At 38.2% G+C, this 18,731-nt stretch overlaps 1 protein-coding gene across 2 annotated transcripts in view; it reads left to right on the forward strand.

The window, feature by feature from the left end:
* The window catches only part of WWP1 (WW domain containing E3 ubiquitin protein ligase 1), a 51,172-nt gene extending 34,414 nt beyond the window's left edge, over window positions 1–16,758 (forward strand). For both annotated transcript variants that reach the window (XM_082233776.1, XM_082233777.1), the window contains exons 9-24: window positions 162–257; window positions 2,030–2,204; window positions 3,766–3,820; window positions 3,900–3,984; window positions 4,080–4,208; window positions 4,898–4,970; window positions 5,066–5,137; window positions 6,107–6,195; window positions 8,513–8,672; window positions 11,305–11,438; window positions 11,531–11,671; window positions 12,504–12,624; window positions 13,767–13,871; window positions 14,631–14,727; window positions 14,897–14,969; window positions 15,877–16,758. In XM_082233776.1, the coding sequence (XP_082089902.1) occupies window positions 162–257; window positions 2,030–2,204; window positions 3,766–3,820; window positions 3,900–3,984; window positions 4,080–4,208; window positions 4,898–4,970; window positions 5,066–5,137; window positions 6,107–6,195; window positions 8,513–8,672; window positions 11,305–11,438; window positions 11,531–11,671; window positions 12,504–12,624; window positions 13,767–13,871; window positions 14,631–14,727; window positions 14,897–14,969; window positions 15,877–15,976 (1,705 nt within the window). In that variant the 3' untranslated portion in view covers window positions 15,977–16,758. The remainder of the gene's footprint in view (window positions 1–161; window positions 258–2,029; window positions 2,205–3,765; window positions 3,821–3,899; window positions 3,985–4,079; window positions 4,209–4,897; window positions 4,971–5,065; window positions 5,138–6,106; window positions 6,196–8,512; window positions 8,673–11,304; window positions 11,439–11,530; window positions 11,672–12,503; window positions 12,625–13,766; window positions 13,872–14,630; window positions 14,728–14,896; window positions 14,970–15,876) is intronic.
* The last annotated feature ends 1,973 nt before the right edge of the window (window positions 16,759–18,731 follow it).

Genomic DNA, 18,731 nt, shown 5'->3' on the forward strand with positions numbered 1-18,731 from the left:
AAAATGGTTTGAATGGAAGCTGCTTCCTGAAAATGAAGAAAGTGAGCCCCCTTAACTGCATTGGAGCGTTCCTGAAAGGAAAGATTCATTAAGTGAATCTTTCAGAAAGTGACAACACTATTTTCTGTTAATGGTGTTTTACCTCTTTTGTATTTTTATAGATGGGAACAGAGAAAGGATCCTCATGGTAGAACCTATTACGTTGATCACAACACAAGAACAACAACCTGGGAAAGACCGCAGCCTTTGCCACCAGGGTAATAGATAAGTTGTATCTTAACTTGCTGTGTGTCATTGCAGACTTTTATAGTAGTTTTACTTACTAAATACACAAATTGAAATATTTTTTAGAGGATTGTGTTAGTTATAGAATTTTCTGTGCAATTCCTCAGTAAAATAAATGCTTGTACAGTGGTACCTCTGGTTGCGAATGGGATCCGTTCCGGAGTCCCATTCGCAACATGGGACCTGCATCTGCGCATGCGCGGGTCGTGATTTGCCGTGTCTGCGCATGCGTGTGACGTCATTTTGTGCGTCTGCGCATGCGCGAGCGGCGAAACCCAGAAGTAACCCCTTCGGGTATTTCCGGGTCGCTGCGGGACGCAACCTGAAAAAAACATATCATGAAGCAAACGCAACACGAGGTATGACTGTATTTAATAATTTTCCTTAGAAGCAGAGATGCAAATAAATTGCTCACGCATGTATCTTTATTTTTTAAAGACCCATAAATGTGGCTCCTAAGGTACATTAACTCAAAGACATTCACAGAAGACAAGTTCCCCGTTCTTGTTCTTTCTCCCTCGGTCTTCCGTGCCCTCTGAAGGGTGAGGGACCCTCCTAAACAATTGGATGTGATGTAGGGCCTGCTGATACAGAGGTGGGGAAGTCACCCAAAATTAGATGGAGGTCTACAGAAGGAAGAGGTGACGGGAGTTGTTTGAACATTATTAATTTAATACTTTAGGATCCAAACTATAGTAAATGATTTTTTCTGTAGTTTTCTTTGCATGTTGGTACTGTAATACTACTGTCCTCTAAAAACTTTGGTATGCAAGTAACTGAATTTTGTCATCTGCTGGTAGTGATATCAGGAAGCTGGAGGAAAATGCTGAAATGGCAGGGCATACCTTGCTTTTTATCTATTTGTTCTGTTCATTCTTTTATAGAAAATTTCAGATTGCTCTGAATTAGGCCATACTGCCAGATCTCTGTATTCAAATTAGTTAGGCTTTTTTGGGATGACTTTCAGTGAGTCTCACCAACAGCTTGCTCCTAAGTGAAGGGATGAGTAGCCTCTGTATCCAAAGCTTCAAATGGCGCTCATTTAGAACCCATGTAACTATTGATATTATAGCTCTATCAGCGTGTTTCATGCTTTACAAAATAGAGGATAAATCCATGCTCCAAGGAGCATACGATCTACAATTTGCTAAGGAGGTTGGGATAAATAAGAAGAATATGCATTTCAATTACATGTTTTTACACTTACAAATGGGGTGTCTGGCCTTAGTTTTCAAATGCTTTGATTACAAGATTGAGAACTGACTTTGCAGCAGATTTCTCACTTTAGAATTCTGTCATAGACCTTTATTTTGGGGTTTTTTTCTTTGCTTGTAGAGCAAATTTAGTTTGTGCTTATTTTGTATTCTAATTCCTTCCTTTCTTGAGAGAAGAAAATTGCATATTTTCCTGCTTGCATGTTTCAGAACTTGCACTGATACCAGAAGAAGCAAAATTCAGTTGTGCTGCTACTGCAGGAGACAGTACAACTAAGATTTAGCATGCGCTATTTTATCACTTAAACTGTTTCAAAAAATGGCTTTGTGCCACTTAACACTGGCAGAAACTCTGAGGCAGGTATTTAAGTCTGTGTTTGTTTTCTGATCCCACACTTTATTTTATAATATTGTAATTAGAAAGAAGAACATTTGAAAGGCTTAGATTTATAAGGCAAAATAATGAAGAAAATGTAGTAAATTATTTTTGCATTTTGACTGGAAAGAAAATAGCTTCCAATGTTTCTTAGGTGGGAAAGAAGGGTGGATGATCGTGGCAGAGTTTATTATGTGGACCATAATACAAGAACAACAACATGGCAACGACCTACGATGGAATCTGTCAGAAATTTTGAACAATGGCAGTCCCAGCGAAATCAACTGCAGGGAGCTATGCAACAGTTTAACCAACGATACCTCTATTCGGTAAATTTACAAAGTTATGAAATATTTTGAGTTCTTGTTTTTCTCTTTGCCTTTCATTAGATGTTTGATGCATGTTATATGCAGCTGCATACTGAGACCATGTTATATATCATGGCTGGGTTCAGATGTATTACAAAGCTATGGTTTCTTGATTGGCTTGTTTGGACATTTGTCCATAGCTTCGTAAAGCATCGAGTTTTGACTTACTGTCTCCAATTTGTTAATAATTGTTATTCCAGATTCCCCTGGTTTAGGTGTAATGAACAACTCTGGCTTAATGCTGGGGAACTCTGCACCAAGGCTGGTGTTCAAGGGGAAGGTTTAGATGAAGAAGCAGTGCACATTCATGATTCTTATAATAAACCATGCAGCCGTTGTCTTTCACTGAGTGGCCATGGACCAAAGTTTGTTTGGGGCTTGGCAAACCTGGATCTGAAACCACAGTTTGAAATCAATGTTGTAGCTGAAGTTTTTGGTAACGCTGGTTTGCTGTTATGTCTGAATTCAACGGAGGAATTCCTAGGTGCAGGGTTTCCTAAAGACTTACAGTGCCTCCTTGTTAAGGCTTAGCTTTCAAGCTAGAGCTTTGTAACTTGTGTTGTTGTTTTTTCATTTGTGTCTTCAGAAGTAGCAAACTGGTTGGATCTAGTCGTAAGTTAGTTTCACATAGATTGTACTGAAATTAATGTGAAAAGTCGGCTTCCTTTATTTGAACATGAACAAAGTGCAACTAAACTTAGTCTTGTCCCATTCCTTTTGCAAGTTGATTATGTTATGAATCTATCTGAAGAAGATTAATAACTGATAACAGAACCATAGCCAATGTGCCAACTTTTCACTGAAGTTCACAGTGCAGAATCTCTGTGGAGATCACTGTGCTTTATGGACAATTCTGAACTGTTTTTATTTAAATCTAAATTTCACGAGACAAATCTGTTGCTTAGATTGTATTGATATTCCAAATTATTTAAACTAGGTGTATACCTGTCTGAGATGCATTCCTTCCCCATGTGCAGATAACCATGTGGGTTTAGAAGAGCAGAGGGTGATTGATCATACAGTCTTGAGTATATATATTGTTCTATGGTGGGTACCCACAACACTTTACAAAAAGTGGAGAAGCCAACTGATCACCTTCTGGTACAAATGCAGTCCAGATTTAGTCTACTTGTGTTGGCCTCGGACATGGGGAGTGTTCTACCTAGTTAGAAGCAAAGTTATCAACAGGCCACCTGGAATAAAAAAGAGATGAATTACAGTAGACAAAGAGATGACGCCTTCTTTCTATATCACCTTCTCTGTGAAGAAAGCTTGCAAAGTGAATAGTGCTACCTGTCACACAGCACATGTTCAGCCTGTCTGTTGTGGAGAAAGAAAGAAAGAAAGCCAGCTGGAAATCTGAAGCTGGAAATGGTAGGATAGAAAGGATGTAAAAAAATTTAAAATAAATCATTTAAATTTAGTTGTGAAGAGAAGCTTGTTAAATATAGAAATAGTGTTTTTTATAGACTTTTTAAAAAATAAATAAATTATTGTATATTTTGTCTTATGTCTTCACTAGGCTTCAATGCTGACTGCGGAAAATGATCCACTTGGTCCTTTACCACCAGGCTGGGGTAAGAAATGTGAATAGCTTCGTGAAATAGACACCTATTTATAGTTAACTTTGCTTTAAATGGTTCATTTCTATTACAGAAAGGAGAGTTGATTCAAATGATAGAGTGTATTTTGTAAATCACAACACAAAGACAACACAGTGGGAAGATCCACGGACTCAAGGGTATGTTCATGTGTGTTTTCTATTCATAAATCAAGCCTAAAGTAGGTGTAAAGTGATTGGGGTTTTAAAGAAATATATTACGTTTATATTTTCAGCTTACAAAATGAAGACCCCCTCCCTGAGGGCTGGGAAATCAGATACACCAGAGAAGGTGTAAGATACTTCGTTGATCATAATACACGAACAACTACCTTCAGTGATCCTCGTACTGGTAAATCCTCTGTGTAAGTGAGATGTTGATGGAGATTTTAAAATATTTGCATTCATAGTACATAGGAGTAATAGTTTTACTGCTTAGGTAGTAGGCAGTGGATCTCTTATGAATTTTGGTGGTGGCTAATTGATTCAATACAGTGGTGCCCCGCAAGACGAATGCCTCGCAAGACGGAAAACCTGCTAGACGAAAGGGTTTTCTGTTTTTGAGCTGCTTCGCAAGACGAATTTCCCTATGGGCTTGCCTCGCAAGACGAAAACGTCTTGCGAGTGTTCCGATTTTTCCCCGCTCCCCCCTTTTTTCTAAGCCGCTAAACCGCTAATAGCCTTTTAGCCGCTAAGCCTTTAATAGCCGCTAATCCGCTAAGCTGCTAATAGCGCTAAGCCGCTAAGCCGCTAATAGGGTTGCTTCGCAAGACGAAAAAACCACTAGACGAAGAGAATCGTGGAACGGATTATTTTCATCTTGCGAGGCACCACTGTATGTACATGGGTTGTTTAAGGTGTACATTAGTTACACCTTATGAGGTGTGACTTTTTAAGCATTAGATGATATTTTAAAACTGACCTTGAAGCATGAAGCATGTATGCTGCAACCTTTTCACTATATCTGAAGGAAATCTACAAAACTGCTGAGGACTTGAAAGTGTTGTAAAATCTTAATTTTCTGCTTAGTAAATTTAGCTATATTTCCTTACAGAAATAAAGGACCACAAATTGCTTATGAACGCAGCTTTAGGTGGAAGCTAGCTCATTTCCGCTACTTGTGTCAGGTAATGCTGATCAAATGATAGTGTAAACTTCAATTTGCATTTTGTATTTTTTAAAATTTGCATATTGTATTTCATGATTTACTGTCTGTTTGTAGTCAAATGCTCTTCCAAGCCATGTGAAGATCAATGTATCCAGGCAAACATTGTTTGAAGATTCCTTCCAACAGGTAAGACAATGTTTACATTATCAAACCTGGTAACTAAAGTAAAAATAGCTAGATTCCTTTCTAACAAATCTTCACTTACCTAGTGTCTAGTAGGAAATAATTTGTGTAATTAGTCTGTATAGGACTGAGTCAACATGTGGGAGGGCTTTTCATTTCAAGGAAAGGATGTTCTGGGGCTACATAAACTGAGGGAAAATATTTGCCTGTCTGTCATGTGGAGGTGGGAGGAAGGAACGATTTCCACATTGTCTAGGCAGTGTTATATTTTGAGAAAATGTGGAGCATTACTCAGTTACCTGAAAGGGATAAAAACAAACCCATCTTCATAACCAAGTATGTGGAGCATTACCTTGGTAATATAGATGTTTCCTCCCACTTCACAAATGCAGTGCTGCCCCATTTTCCTTCAGAGATGATGCTATATAGCCATCATTGACTAATTCACCATTTCATGGATTGCATGATCCATAACTGGCTGGGAGCATGTACAGTGGTGCCTCGAGTTACAAACGCCTCAGGTTACAAACGCTTCAGGTTACAAACTTTGCTAACCTGGAAGAGTTACCTTGAGTTGATAACTTTGTCCCAGGATGAGAACAGAAATCGTGTGCCGGCAGTGCAGCGGCAGCAACAGGCCCCATTAGCAAAAGCACGCCTCTAGTTAAGAACAGTTTCAGGTTAAAAATGGACCTCCGGAACGGATTAAGTAGTAAGAGAGAAGAAAGGACATCTGAAAAACTGTAGAGAGGAAACAAAGTATCTGCAAATTAAAAGAGGCAGAAAAAGATACGTTGGGAGAGTTAAACACCCCTTAAATTTTTAATGTATACATTTGTTTAATTCTATATCAAACCACACCACATTGTATCAAAATTCATGTGTAATATATTCTACGAAGTTGTTTTCTATTTTGCCTTGCCTTGTATTGTTCAACATTACTTTCATTTGCATTCACCAATTTGTATACAGATCATGGCTTTAAAACCCTATGACTTGCGAAGACGATTGTACGTTATATTCAGAGGAGAAGAAGGATTGGATTATGGTGGCTTAGCTAGGTAAATTATTAAGAATTTCTCTTGAATTTTTTCTTGTATGTATTTATTGACTAGAAACCTACCTTGCTCCATAAATTTATGGAGTATCTGGAGAGAAAAAAAAAAAAAAAGAGAGGTGGGTTATTGAAGTTGCCTGCATGATACAAAACTAAGCTAGAGACTATGCTGGTAAGAGACTGCTTTAACAGTTTTCTTATGAGAATATGCTAGCTTATCGAGGTTTTAAGTGTGGTCTGGAAAAAAATCATAGGGGAAAGTGGAGAGGCTTGACATTTAAAATGTAATGAACATGCAGGGAGCAAACGATTGGGGAAATTGAGATGGTTCAACATTCCTTTTTCTGTGACCGAAACAACTTGGAGCTTTCCCCAAGCAAGTCTCCTCTCATAATCTTTGGCAGCAAAGGGGCTTTCTAGGTTTAGGATGAGGTCGCTGAGAGGAAATACACTGAGTTCAAGTCACCTTTTTGAAATCTTCCCAGTGGCAAATATTTTCTTGAAGCCCAGTCCTCTGCAGTGAAGGAAAACTGCATGCATACTAGGTTTATTCAGAGCAGTTTTAAGGAATAGCACGGGGCTTTTCCTCTGCAAAGGTAGGAGGTATATACCATGGGAAAAGACTCTTAACTGGGCAATTGGGCAGCTTCCGAGACTTTCAGCATCTATATATATATATGGATGTTGGAGCTTGCAAGTAGATTGTATCTGTGCACTATACCCTAAATTGTGATTAATCTTAACTTTGGTAAATAAGATTCATCAATTATGGCTTGAAGTTGGATTGTTTTAGTTAACTGTGACTGCCATTAGTCTGAAGCAGCATCAGTCACTTCCATGCTTCTCCCAGCTGTGCTGATAGGAAGAGTGTGAGAGTCCAAGGCTCATTTGGGCACATTCCCATGACAATAAGCCATGTTTTATTGTTGTGTCCAAATGAGGTCTGTGCATTTTCTATGTGCCAAGGGGAATCTCTGCTGTGAGTATGCAGCACACGCTTGAAGTGGGGAAATTGATTTTAATTGAATGTATGAGACAGAAGGGATGCGGGTGGCGCTGTGGGTAAAACCTCAGTGCCTAGGACTTGCCGATTGTATGGTTGGCGGTTCAAATACCCGCGGCGGGGTGAGCTCCCGTCTCTTGTTCCCAGCTCCTGCCCACCTAGCAGTTTGAAAGCACCCCTAAAGTGCAAGTAGATAAATAGGTACCGCTTTATAGCAGGAAGGTAAACGGCGTTTCCGTGTGCTGTGCTGGTGCTGGCTCGCCAGAGCAGCTTCGTCACACTGGCCATGTGACCCGGAAGTGTCTGTGGACAGCGCTGGCCCCGGCCTCTTAAGTGAGATGGGCGCACAACCCTAGAGTCGGACACGACTGGCCCGTACGGGCAGGGGTACTTTTACCTTTACCTATGAGACAGAAGAGAGGGACGCGGGTGGCGCTGTGGGTTAAACCACAGAGCCTAGGACTTGCCGATCAGAAGGTTGACGGTTCGAATCCCCGTGACGGGGTGAACTCCCGTTGCTCGGTCCCTGCTCCTGCCAACCTAGCAGTTCGAAAACATGTCAGAGTGCAAGTAGATAAATATGTATTGCGCCGGCGGGAAGGTAAACGGCTTTTTCGTGCTCTGCTCTAGTTTCACCAGAAGCGGCTTAGTCATGCTGGCCACATGACCCAGAAGCTGTATGCTGGTTCCCTCGGCCAATTAAGAGAGATGAGCGCCGCAACCCCAGAGTCGGTCACGACTGGACCTAATGCTCAGGGGCCCCTTTACCTTTACCTATGAGACAAAAAGTTGTTGAACTCAGAAATATATAAAAAATCAGAATTGGGAAATTCTGGCAACAGCCAATGGATGATAACTCCAGATTATAAAGACTTCCTAGAAAAAAGGATAAAAACTGTTATTGGGTGATTTGCCGTTTTCCATATGTTAGTAACTTGGGGGATTACATTAAGTTTGCAAATATTGAAATGTTGGGCCACATGACTTCAGGGCTTTCTGCTTGTGTGTATTATATAATACTGGCAAATCAAATATTCATGTAATACTAGACAGTTGAATTCCAGGTTGGGAAAGAAACGTAAGAAGTACTTTGAAAGCTCTTCCTGCAGACTTTCACCCAGCAATGGGAAACCACTTTTTTCAGTTTAAAGCCATATTGTCTGTTCAGCTGGGTGATTGCCTGCAGTAAATTGTTTCAAAGCATTCTTCATTACCTTTGACGTAAGGCTGTAACTTATATATTTAATGTCAATTTTTATGAATGCTTGGAGACACCAGTGTTAGATTTTTGTGTTTTATTTATTGTAAATTTTTGTAGAGAATGGTTCTTCTTGCTTTCCCATGAAGTGCTGAACCCTATGTACTGTCTATTTGAATATGCTGGAAAAAGCAACTACTGCCTACAGATAAATCCAGCATCAACAATAAATCCAGATCATCTTTCATATTTCTGTTTCATTGGACGGTTTATTGCCATGGTGAGTTTGATCATTTTTTGTTTCAAGCTGTATGTTTTTCTTTCTGGAGTGTTTCGTATTTGAGTACACATGGCTGTCTGTCATACTTGGATTTCATTCACCAGCAATTCAATCAAGTATTTCTCTGAATGGTTATAACAAGCATGTGAAGAAGAGATTGGTACATTTTCTATCATTGTCCTAGACTCTAGGACCAGAGGTTGAGTTCGTTTGTTTTTTAAAATATGTTTTGCTTATTTCAAAAAATGTATATACCTCTTGATTGTAAAAAAAATCTGAGTGGTTTACAAAAATAAAAAAATAAAAATACTGCCACTAAACATAATTAACAAGAGTTGAAAACGTTCAGAAAATTAAAATCAGCAATAAACTAAAAGCATAATTAAAACACACATGAACATTCTAGATACCAGGATAGACTTTTCTAAACAAAAATGTTTTTAGCACCGAAAAAAGCACAGTGAAGGTGCCTGCCTGATATCAACAGTCAGGGAGCTACAAAGTGTTGGTGCTGCCACACTAAAATATTGATTTCTTACAAATGTGGAATGGGTATTACGTGGCATGTGTAACAGTAGTTCCGCAGGTTGAAGCAGTCAAGTAAGCGTTTATGGGGTAAGGAGAGCTCACAGCAAACTGGTTCCAGACCTTTGGAACAAAGGCTTTTTAGAGAAGTTAAAGAACCACATACCTTGCTCTGGGCATGATTCATTATAATTTAATATTGATAAAGACCCAGCATTATACTAGATGCGGTGGTGCATTTGAATTTAAGAGGTACTCGCCAAAGTGAGTGAAGGGATAATAGAATGACAAAGGAGATTCAATGAAAGTGAAAAGCAGTGCATATTGTATTTTTTTTAGCAGAAGAGACCAAGTATATTTACTGAGGCTTCTAAATTAAATTCTAAATTAATTGTAATTACCTAGCAATGAAATATTGGGGCCAGAATTGACAATTTGCTGAAAATATCAGCCCAGTATGCCACATCAGCAAAACAGGAATTCATAGTGCATTCCTATTCCTGCCTCCTCAGATAAGTATATGTAGGATTGCAGCTTCAGTATAAGGAGGTTCAGTCGTACCTTGGTTGATGAACGCCTTGCGATTCAAACGTTTTGGCTCCCGAACACCGCAAACCTGGAAGTGAGTGTTCCAGTTTGCGAACGTTCTTTGGAACCCAAACGCCCGATATGGCTTCCGATCGGCTGCAGGAGCTTCCTGCAGCCAATTGGAAGCTGCGCCTTGGTTTCTGAACGTTTTGGAAGTCGAGGTACCACTGTATAAGGGAAAGGCTGAAAATAAAAGGGCAAGTATGTTGCAGTTACGCAGCTCTGTAGTGCCCCTATATTAACAAAACTACTCTGAGTGCCCGATGTCAAAGTCACTCACAATTAACGTGTTTAACTTAAGCAATCTCAAATTTATGCATTTGGAAGACTGGCCAGTTGAAATCACACAAATTAAATGCATGGAAGGCGGCGAGCTTAAAAGCTCTTTTTGTGCAGGGTTTTCCTGGCATGGAAATAACTTTTAAACTCTCCGCCTTGCTTACCAGGCTCTGAGAGGCTCTCATGAGATCTCAGATGGGTCCAGCAGAGCCTAGTAAGCAAGTCTGAAAGCTTAAAAGCTCTCTGTCGCCTTGTTGCAAGAAGTTGTTTTGACTATTTCAGCTTTACTTGCTATCCCCAGAACGTAACTCCCACATAAGATGCAAGTGATCTGTACAGAAAATGGAAATAAAGGAACCAGAGGGATTGAACAAGTTCCTTAAATGCTTAAGGAATTGGACATTTAGCTTAGGAGCATGGAAACATGGGACAAATCCCATAGAGCAGGGGCGAATAACCTGTGGCTTTACAAAAGTTGTTTAGCATCTATTGTCTTTGGTCATGTGAGGGCTTATGGGAATTATGAGTCCAACAATATCAAGAAGGCCACAGTTTCCCCACTCCTACTACATTTTTACATACTTAGGAATAATATGCAAATTGAAAAAAAGCAAATTCATAATTGCACTATGGAAATGAGAAATCACACAGTACTGTATAGAAAATGTGTTTTGTAACATTCCCTTGTTCTAATCTACTTAAAATATTTGACTAGGAAAGAATCTTTGATAATTTCTCTGGAGCTTCTTGGGACAATCTGAAAGCCCCCTGGTGGCAACATGTTGAATTTGCATTATGTAATCTTTCTCTCTGCATTTGGCAGCTAATCACATTTATGTTCCTATGCACATTCTTATAACAGAACTCTTTCATTTTAAAAGTTATCACCGTATTTATTTTTCATCTCATTCATTCTCTTCAGGTTAGACACCTCAATGTACTTTATATCCTTAATTGGCCAAACTTTATAATGTACTGAGCAGTAGACTCATCTAAATAATTCATGTAATGAGAATCTGGCTGCAAGACTTTGATGTGCTCTGCTAGTTTAGACTGCATTTGAAGGGATATTACTCTGATAATGAGAATCATGTTATCTTCTGGTTTATTGATTTAGAGTGTTTATTTCATTGGTATTAGTTTCCCCTAAGATTACTACTTTCTATAAACAGTCACCACTTTTCAGAGTGATGCACCTGAAGCTGAAATACTGAATTGTTGTTACTTAAATCCTTAACAGGCATTGTTTCATGGCAAATTCATTGATACTGGGTTTTCCCTGCCATTCTACAAGCGCATGTTAAATAAGAAACTCACAATAAAGGATTTGGAATCTATTGATACTGAATTTTATAATTCCTTAATTTGGATAAGGTTTGTAAATCTTTTCAGAAGTTCACTATTTTTTCTGTCATATTAGTAAAGTGATTATATTTCATTTATCTTTGGTTAATTTTTCTCTTTAGGGACAACAACATTGAAGAGTGCAACTTAGAAATGTACTTCTGTGTTGACATGGAGCTTCTAGGAAAAGTTACCTCACATGAGCTGAAATTAGGAGGCTCAAACTTACTTGTAACCGAAGAGAACAAAGAAGAATACATTGGGTATGGTGCATATATATGTATATTTTAAAAGACTGTCAAACATTTTTCTTGTAACTTTTTCATCACTATCAATGCAGAAATTCACATTCTGTCTTCCCTCCACAATTTTCTGGGCACGGCAGTGGGAGGGACCTCTGTAGGGTTGGAATACTCTGTCAAGCAGAATGGGATGAGGTGTGGGGCCCAGGAGAAATTGCCCAAAGTTTGTCAGCAATATATCTGAGCAGAGCAAGTACTGCTATTTAATAGATGTGTGGAAGATGGAACATCAGCTAGTGCTAGTCTTTAGTTAGTATTAGTACTTTCCTGATTTTCAAAGTGAAAGAAATGTGGGTGGATAAACAAAAACATGCTACTATAAAAGTACACTAAAGATTTCGGCAGAGTTTTTCATAACTTTGTGCCAAGAATATACATACATATGTGTGTGCATAAACACATACCTGCATGTATACATAAATAAATGTGTTTCATCACTCTCTCTCTCTCTGTGTGTGTGTGTGTAGAGAGAGAGAGAGGGAGGAGGGGAGATCTTGTATTAGATCTCAAAGGCTTGCTTTTGAGATGGCTTAATGTGCATTTTCTCACAGAGCTTTCATAGTGAGAGTCCAGCCCATAAACTTCCAATAATACATACAAAAAATTTGGATAGCCGTCCATCTAGGAGTAAAGTATTGGTAAGAGGTTATATGAGACTGTTCTAGTTACAATGCTAAAATAAATAAATCTGGAGTTTCTGGAGCTTATACAAATTAGTGTAGCAGAGTGTAATGTTTGCATCTTGTTCTTAAATAAAGGATTCCACTTTTAGAACTCTAAACTTCTGTTTCAGCCTAATGGCAGAGTGGCGGTTTTCACGAGGAGTACAAGAACAAACCAAAGCTTTCCTTGATGGGTTTAATGAAGTTGTTCCCCTTCAGTGGCTGCAGTATTTTGATGAAAAAGAGTTGGAGGTAATTTTGATTCAAATTTATTTTTTAACAAGAAATTTGTGGTGCAGTGGTTTAACTGGGCAAGAATCTGTGATACTAACATAATAAGAGGAAAAATAGTATGAGCAAATTGTTATATCCGTGTTTGACTAAGGCACAAATAAATTGGCAGGCCTCAAAATGCTGTGAACGTTAGAAAACTTTTAGCTTTCATATTCAGTATGTTCACATAATTAAAGAAGAAACATAATTAAAACAAAATAATTAAAAATAATCTCAGATGAGGAAAACGTAGAGAAATATATAGATTTAATTACAGGTATATCAGGTATTAGGGACGCGGTTGGCGCTGTGGTCTAAACCATAGAGCCTAGGGCTTGCCGATCAGAAGGTCAGCGGTTCGAATCCATGTGATGGGGTGAGCTCCCATTGCTCGGTCCCAGCTCCTGCCAACCTAGCAGTTCGAAAGTATGTCAAAGTGTAAGCAGATAAATAGGTACCACTCCGGTGGGAAGGTAAACAGTGTTCTGTGCGCTGTTCTGGTTTGGCAGAAGCAGCTTAGTCATGCTGGCCACATGACCCAGAAGCTGTATGCCGGCTCCCTTGGCCAATAAAGCGAGATGAATGCCGCAACCACAGAGTCATCCGCGACTGGACCCAACGGTCAGGGGGTACCTTTACCTTTACCTTTATATCAGGTATTGCTCTTTGAAATGCACATATGGTTGTACATTCTCTTGCATTTTGTGACACCAGTACATCTCAAAGCTGCTCCACTTTTCAGTAAGCAGGTTATACAGTTTCTGCCTTCCTTTACTCATATAACATCCCTTAGCTTGACCATATGGGCTGTCTCCCTGATTCTTGCTATGGAATCTTCTAATGTGGGAGTAGCAAAACACACACACACACACACACACACACACAGCATATTGCTGTGCAGCTAGCTCTTAACCAGTTCCTTAAGAGCTAATAAGACCAATTCTTTAATATATCCTTAAAAATATGATGACTGTATTTGTTAGCGAATCATATTTTGTTGAAAGCTTCATCTCACTTTTCCAGAATCTTTATTTGGGGCAAGAAAAGAAAATATCAGGCATGTCAGTATCTGCTGTTGTGTTTCAGGATCTTCAGTGCTAAATCATATGGTCTTTTTACAGGTCATGCTTTGTGGCATGCAAGAAGTTGATCTGGCAGACTGGCAAAGGAACACTGTTTATCGTCATTATACAAGAAACAGCAAGCAAATAATGTGGTTCTGGCAGGTATAATATATTTTTGTTGAAAAAGTCAGCAGATGTGAAATTATTACACATTGGTACGGTTTTTATTTTAGAAATAAAGCCAAAGAACCTGGGCTTCTGTGTAGCTCCCTCTTGGAAATTAGTACAGTGGTACCTTGGTTTGCACCCACTTTGGATTACAACCATTTTGGATTAAAACCACGTCAAACCAGGAAGTGCGTGTCCCTTTTTATGGATTACAACCCATTTGAAGGGGGGGGGGAGGCCTTAGGTTACAACCTGTTTTGGTTTACAACTGGACCTCCAGAACGGATTATGGTTGTAAACCAAGGTACCACTATATATGGCCTTAGCATTACAGTCTGGCTTAATTAGCTTTTAGCATTTTCTGGATCTAGGCAGTAGAAGTGTCTGGCACACAGTTTTAACTCCCCAAGCCTTGATTATATTCTAACACTTATTGGATCCTGGAATTTAGAGAGGTCCAGCACCCCCGAGCTCATAACACTAATTATATAAACACATATTTGATGTATTTATTCTTATTTGCTTTGGGATGTTTCATGGGAAGCAATTCAGAAATGAAATGAAATGAAATGAAATGAGGAAACCAGTTTTAAAATGTAATGCAAAGCTTGGTTTAGGAAAGTTGGGATCATGTGTGTAAGTGAAATGTAATTTTTAATAGGAATTACTTCTGATAGTGGTAGACAAGCACAAAGTTAGCTCTTAACCAATTGACATTTCAAAGTAATAAAATAAACTTTAAATTTCTGTTAGTTTATAAAAGAAGCTGACAATGAAGTTCGTATGCGACTGATGCAGTTTGTCACTGGTACTTGCCGATTACCACTGGGCGGATTTGCTGAACTCATGGGTAAGAAAACATCATAATACACTGCAAAGTATGTGTAATATACAGTAACATTCCCTGGTCCTTTTAACCTGCATTTTCTCCCAATTATTGAAATATGGTATCATTAATATCTACCCTGTCGTTAACAAAAATACCATTTTAACCTTTAATTTTATTTTCTATTACTCAGGAAGTAACGGTCCTCAGAAATTCTGCATTGAAAAAGTTGGCAAGGAAACCTGGCTACCAAGAAGTCACACATGGTGAGTTGTTGTAACAGAGAGTTCCTTGTTATCTTACATTTTGTTCTATAGTATGCTTCTTTAACATCAGCCATTCTTCACAGGGGTTTCTTATCTTTTGGGGCTCAAGGACACATTGGGAATTTTCAAAGTGCTGTGGGCACCATCTCTTGCTTCTTTCCACTATTCTACAGAACACACTCCCTACCCCAACAGATAGCAGTAAGCGAGTGTGCGCACAAAAATTCTCTACTTTTCCATAGGGTCTCAGTGAAAATTGGACCCAGTAGAGTTAAAAAGAGTTGTCTTTCATTTGCATGATTTTCACATGCAAAAAACCTACCATCAGATTGAAATTTACATTGAGTAGATTGCATAATAAAAATCACAGATTTATTATTATTATTTATTAGATTTTTATACAGCCCTTAATCAAAAGTTCTCAGGGCAGTTCACAAGATAAAAGCACAAATAAATAAATAGATCCAATGGTTATCAGCACCAATGCACAGATAACAAAGATAATAACAAAACTGCCAACAAATGACAACAAATATGTAAATATTTGAGGATATTTGTATCCTCTCTTATGTTTCCCTTTTTGGCCAAGCACAGCCAAACAGATGTTTCCATCTTTTGTTCATTTCTTACACTGCAAAACTCAAGGGCAATATCAGCCTATGGACAATCAATCTGAATCTGTAAACTTGACTATGTATTTTAATCTAAGTAGACATATCAAAAATGGTCTGCAAACTGGCTATTTATTTGCAGCTTAACATGGGTATTTATGAATCTTCATGAGTTACTTAGTACTAAAGAGGTAAAAATTACTTGCTTATAATCAAACAGCTGTGATTGATATGGTCCTGTGAAAGATGTTTTCAAATGGGACGTAGAGTCTGATTCCCCCCCTCTTCTCTCCTAGTTTTAATCGTTTGGATTTACCGCCTTATAAAAGCTATGAACAGCTAAAAGAGAAGCTGCTTTTTGCAATTGAAGAGACAGAAGGATTTGGACAAGAATAAAAAAACAAGTTCAAGGCAAAGTGAAGTTTTGTTGTAGCAGGCTGGAGCAACAAAATTGCACAGTTAGTGGTATATAAGCTGTTTCTTCTGTACAGTGATTTTTCTGGAACTCTAAAAAATGTTCTTCGTTCTTCCACAAAGATATGCAAAACAGTTTTACCTTCTCTACTTTATTTATTTCCCCCTCAAAGACTGGCCAGAATAAAATTGAACATGAAAGACTTTATTTAAAAACATGTGTATATAAATACACACTAATGAGCTCTAGTTTTATAGAGCTGTAAACTTATTAAACATCACAGCCATTCAGAAGAGTCAGGAGTATCTTTCTTGGTTTTGTTCAGAAAATGTGCAGACTGCTCTGTATTCTTCTCACTTATGCAACATCTCTAAGGGTTATTTCTATTGCATGGCTGTTTTAAAGGTGTTAAAAGGCTTAGGCCAAACACATCCTCGCTATGTAGAAAAATGCTGCTGGCTTTTTGAAATGATAGAATGTGATATTCTGTCAGCTGAATTAAAAAATAATAATTGTAATAGCTGATAACCCAACTTCTGTGTAGCCGAGGTCATAAAGCCTTTATTACTTGCACAAGAGTAATGTACAATAAGATGAATGTGATTGTTAAGACATTGGTGCCACTGTTCTGACTTTTACTGTAGGAGCTGAACAGACTATTATAACTCATTGAGCAGCATTGAAAATTGTTTACATATTACCTTGGGTTATTTCCAAGAGAACAGTAGGTAATCTTCAAGGAAAAAATAAAAAGATTCCTACACATTCTGTCCCAGTCTGGTATCTTACAGGCTTTAAAAAAAAGATATTAGTGATATGTTTCAATTTCATTTGATAAACTAATTAATTTAGGAGAAAATGAAAAAGTAATGTGAATTGTTCTCATTTTTTTTAATATGGATCTAGAAAATCCAAATGGAAGTAGTTACATATGCTTTGCACAACTGAACTAATTTTCTATTAGTCTTCAATACTCTCATCCCTTCAAGAAAAAAAAATCCAGATGTTCCTAATTAAGCAACTCTAAATTTTGTTTTTATATAGGCCAAGGCTTATTTGTCATAAGTGCACAATGTATATAAAAAAATTAAATTGTGTTTGCAGTATTGAGGGGCATTTGCTAAACTGCAAATATGTGTAATAAATTCTACAACTTACTGATGTGAATTATTAAATGCTACTTTTAGCAAATTGTGCTTCCTTATTAGAGTAACATTTTAAATTGCCATTTGTATCATGCTTTCAATATTCACTGTAAATTCCATTAAATTTAACTTATACAGTTTTGTACACACATGAAACAGATTTCCTAGAATTAACATTTCTGTAACATATCAAACTGCAAAAAAACTGTAAATGCAGTACGACTCTGCTATATTTGCTCTCATTTTCTCAATATAGCAGTTTAATTCTGCCAAAATCTTATTTTTCTACATATTGTTACACTTTATTATTCATGGATATTAACCTGTGAATGCTTGATAAAAGCACTGCATTGATTAACAGACCTCCTGTCTATCTTGTGTTAGTTACCCTACACACACATATGTATGATTACACCAAAATATCATCTTGATTTTTCTACTCTGATTGGAACCTTAGTCTCTTAGGTTGCCCTACCACCATTCACATGAGCAACTTAAAACAAAAAGTTCCTAAGCTAATGCAGAAAACTAATGAAGTTTGACTTATCCAGAGGGCATCCTCCCCCCACCCAGTGGGAACTGTTCCTATTGGTAGAGGGAGAGGCCTTGCCTAAGGCTACCTAGTAGAGATAAAATCCTCTCTCCCTGCTGCTTAATCTTAGGATTCAGTGCTTACACTTCTTAAACTGCTGGTCCGTTTTGATTTGGCTTATTTGAAGAAACACATTCACACAGGCCCAGCTACAGCCCATATAAGGATGGGTCATAGCATTAGACGTTTGCCTGTTTCAGAAAAATGTAGTGAGGTCTAAGTCCTGTTCAATGCAGTGGAATTTCTCCTGCTTTAGATAGGACTCACATAGCATTGATCAGTCGTATTTCACTAGAACAGGGCAGGTATGCTTATCCTCAAGCTTTAAGAAAAATCTTTCAACAACAATCAGTGTGAGGATTCATCCCCCAGCATAGGGAAGTAGTAATTTTCTTCTCTAGTCTCAGATGACAAGCAGATAACAATCTAGATTTGCCAGTTTTAAGATGACTGAACTCATTTTTCTGGACCCATGGTGAGTCATGTATGTATGAACAGACTTCACTAATGTGTTGCAATGAGAGAATCAAAGTTGGTGGGGGTCTGTACATAATTTTGCCTAACCTGCTATTTGACAACAGAAACCTAGAGGTAGACCGTGTTCCTTCGAAAATGTCCAAACGTAGGACATGAGCTCCCTCCAGTGCTTAAAGGTGGGATTGCAGCTGATTTGATCACATCCAACCAGCCCCTACTCCTGCCTTCATGCTGCTCAGCTTTGTGCTTTTGTGTTAATAATTTGTCTTAATTCTTGATATGTTCTTTATCAGCATATGGGGGGATTTTTGCTAGTTTGTATGATTTTTGTGTATGCTGGGCAACTTGCTTTGTGTTCTAGCTAGACTCCCTCCAGTACCTTTTTTCTAGACTGTTTCACCCTTTCACTTTTGTTTTGAAGATCCTAGAGCCTATTTTTCCTTTAGATTTTTTTGGCATTCCCAATTGTCCAACCTCTGCTTTGAAGACCTCCAATGAGTGACAGCCTGCCACCTGTAGAGA

Source organism: Podarcis vaucheri (genome assembly GCF_965113315.1).
Source record: "Podarcis vaucheri genome assembly, chromosome: 8".
Lineage (NCBI taxonomy): Eukaryota > Metazoa > Chordata > Lepidosauria > Squamata > Lacertidae > Podarcis > Podarcis vaucheri.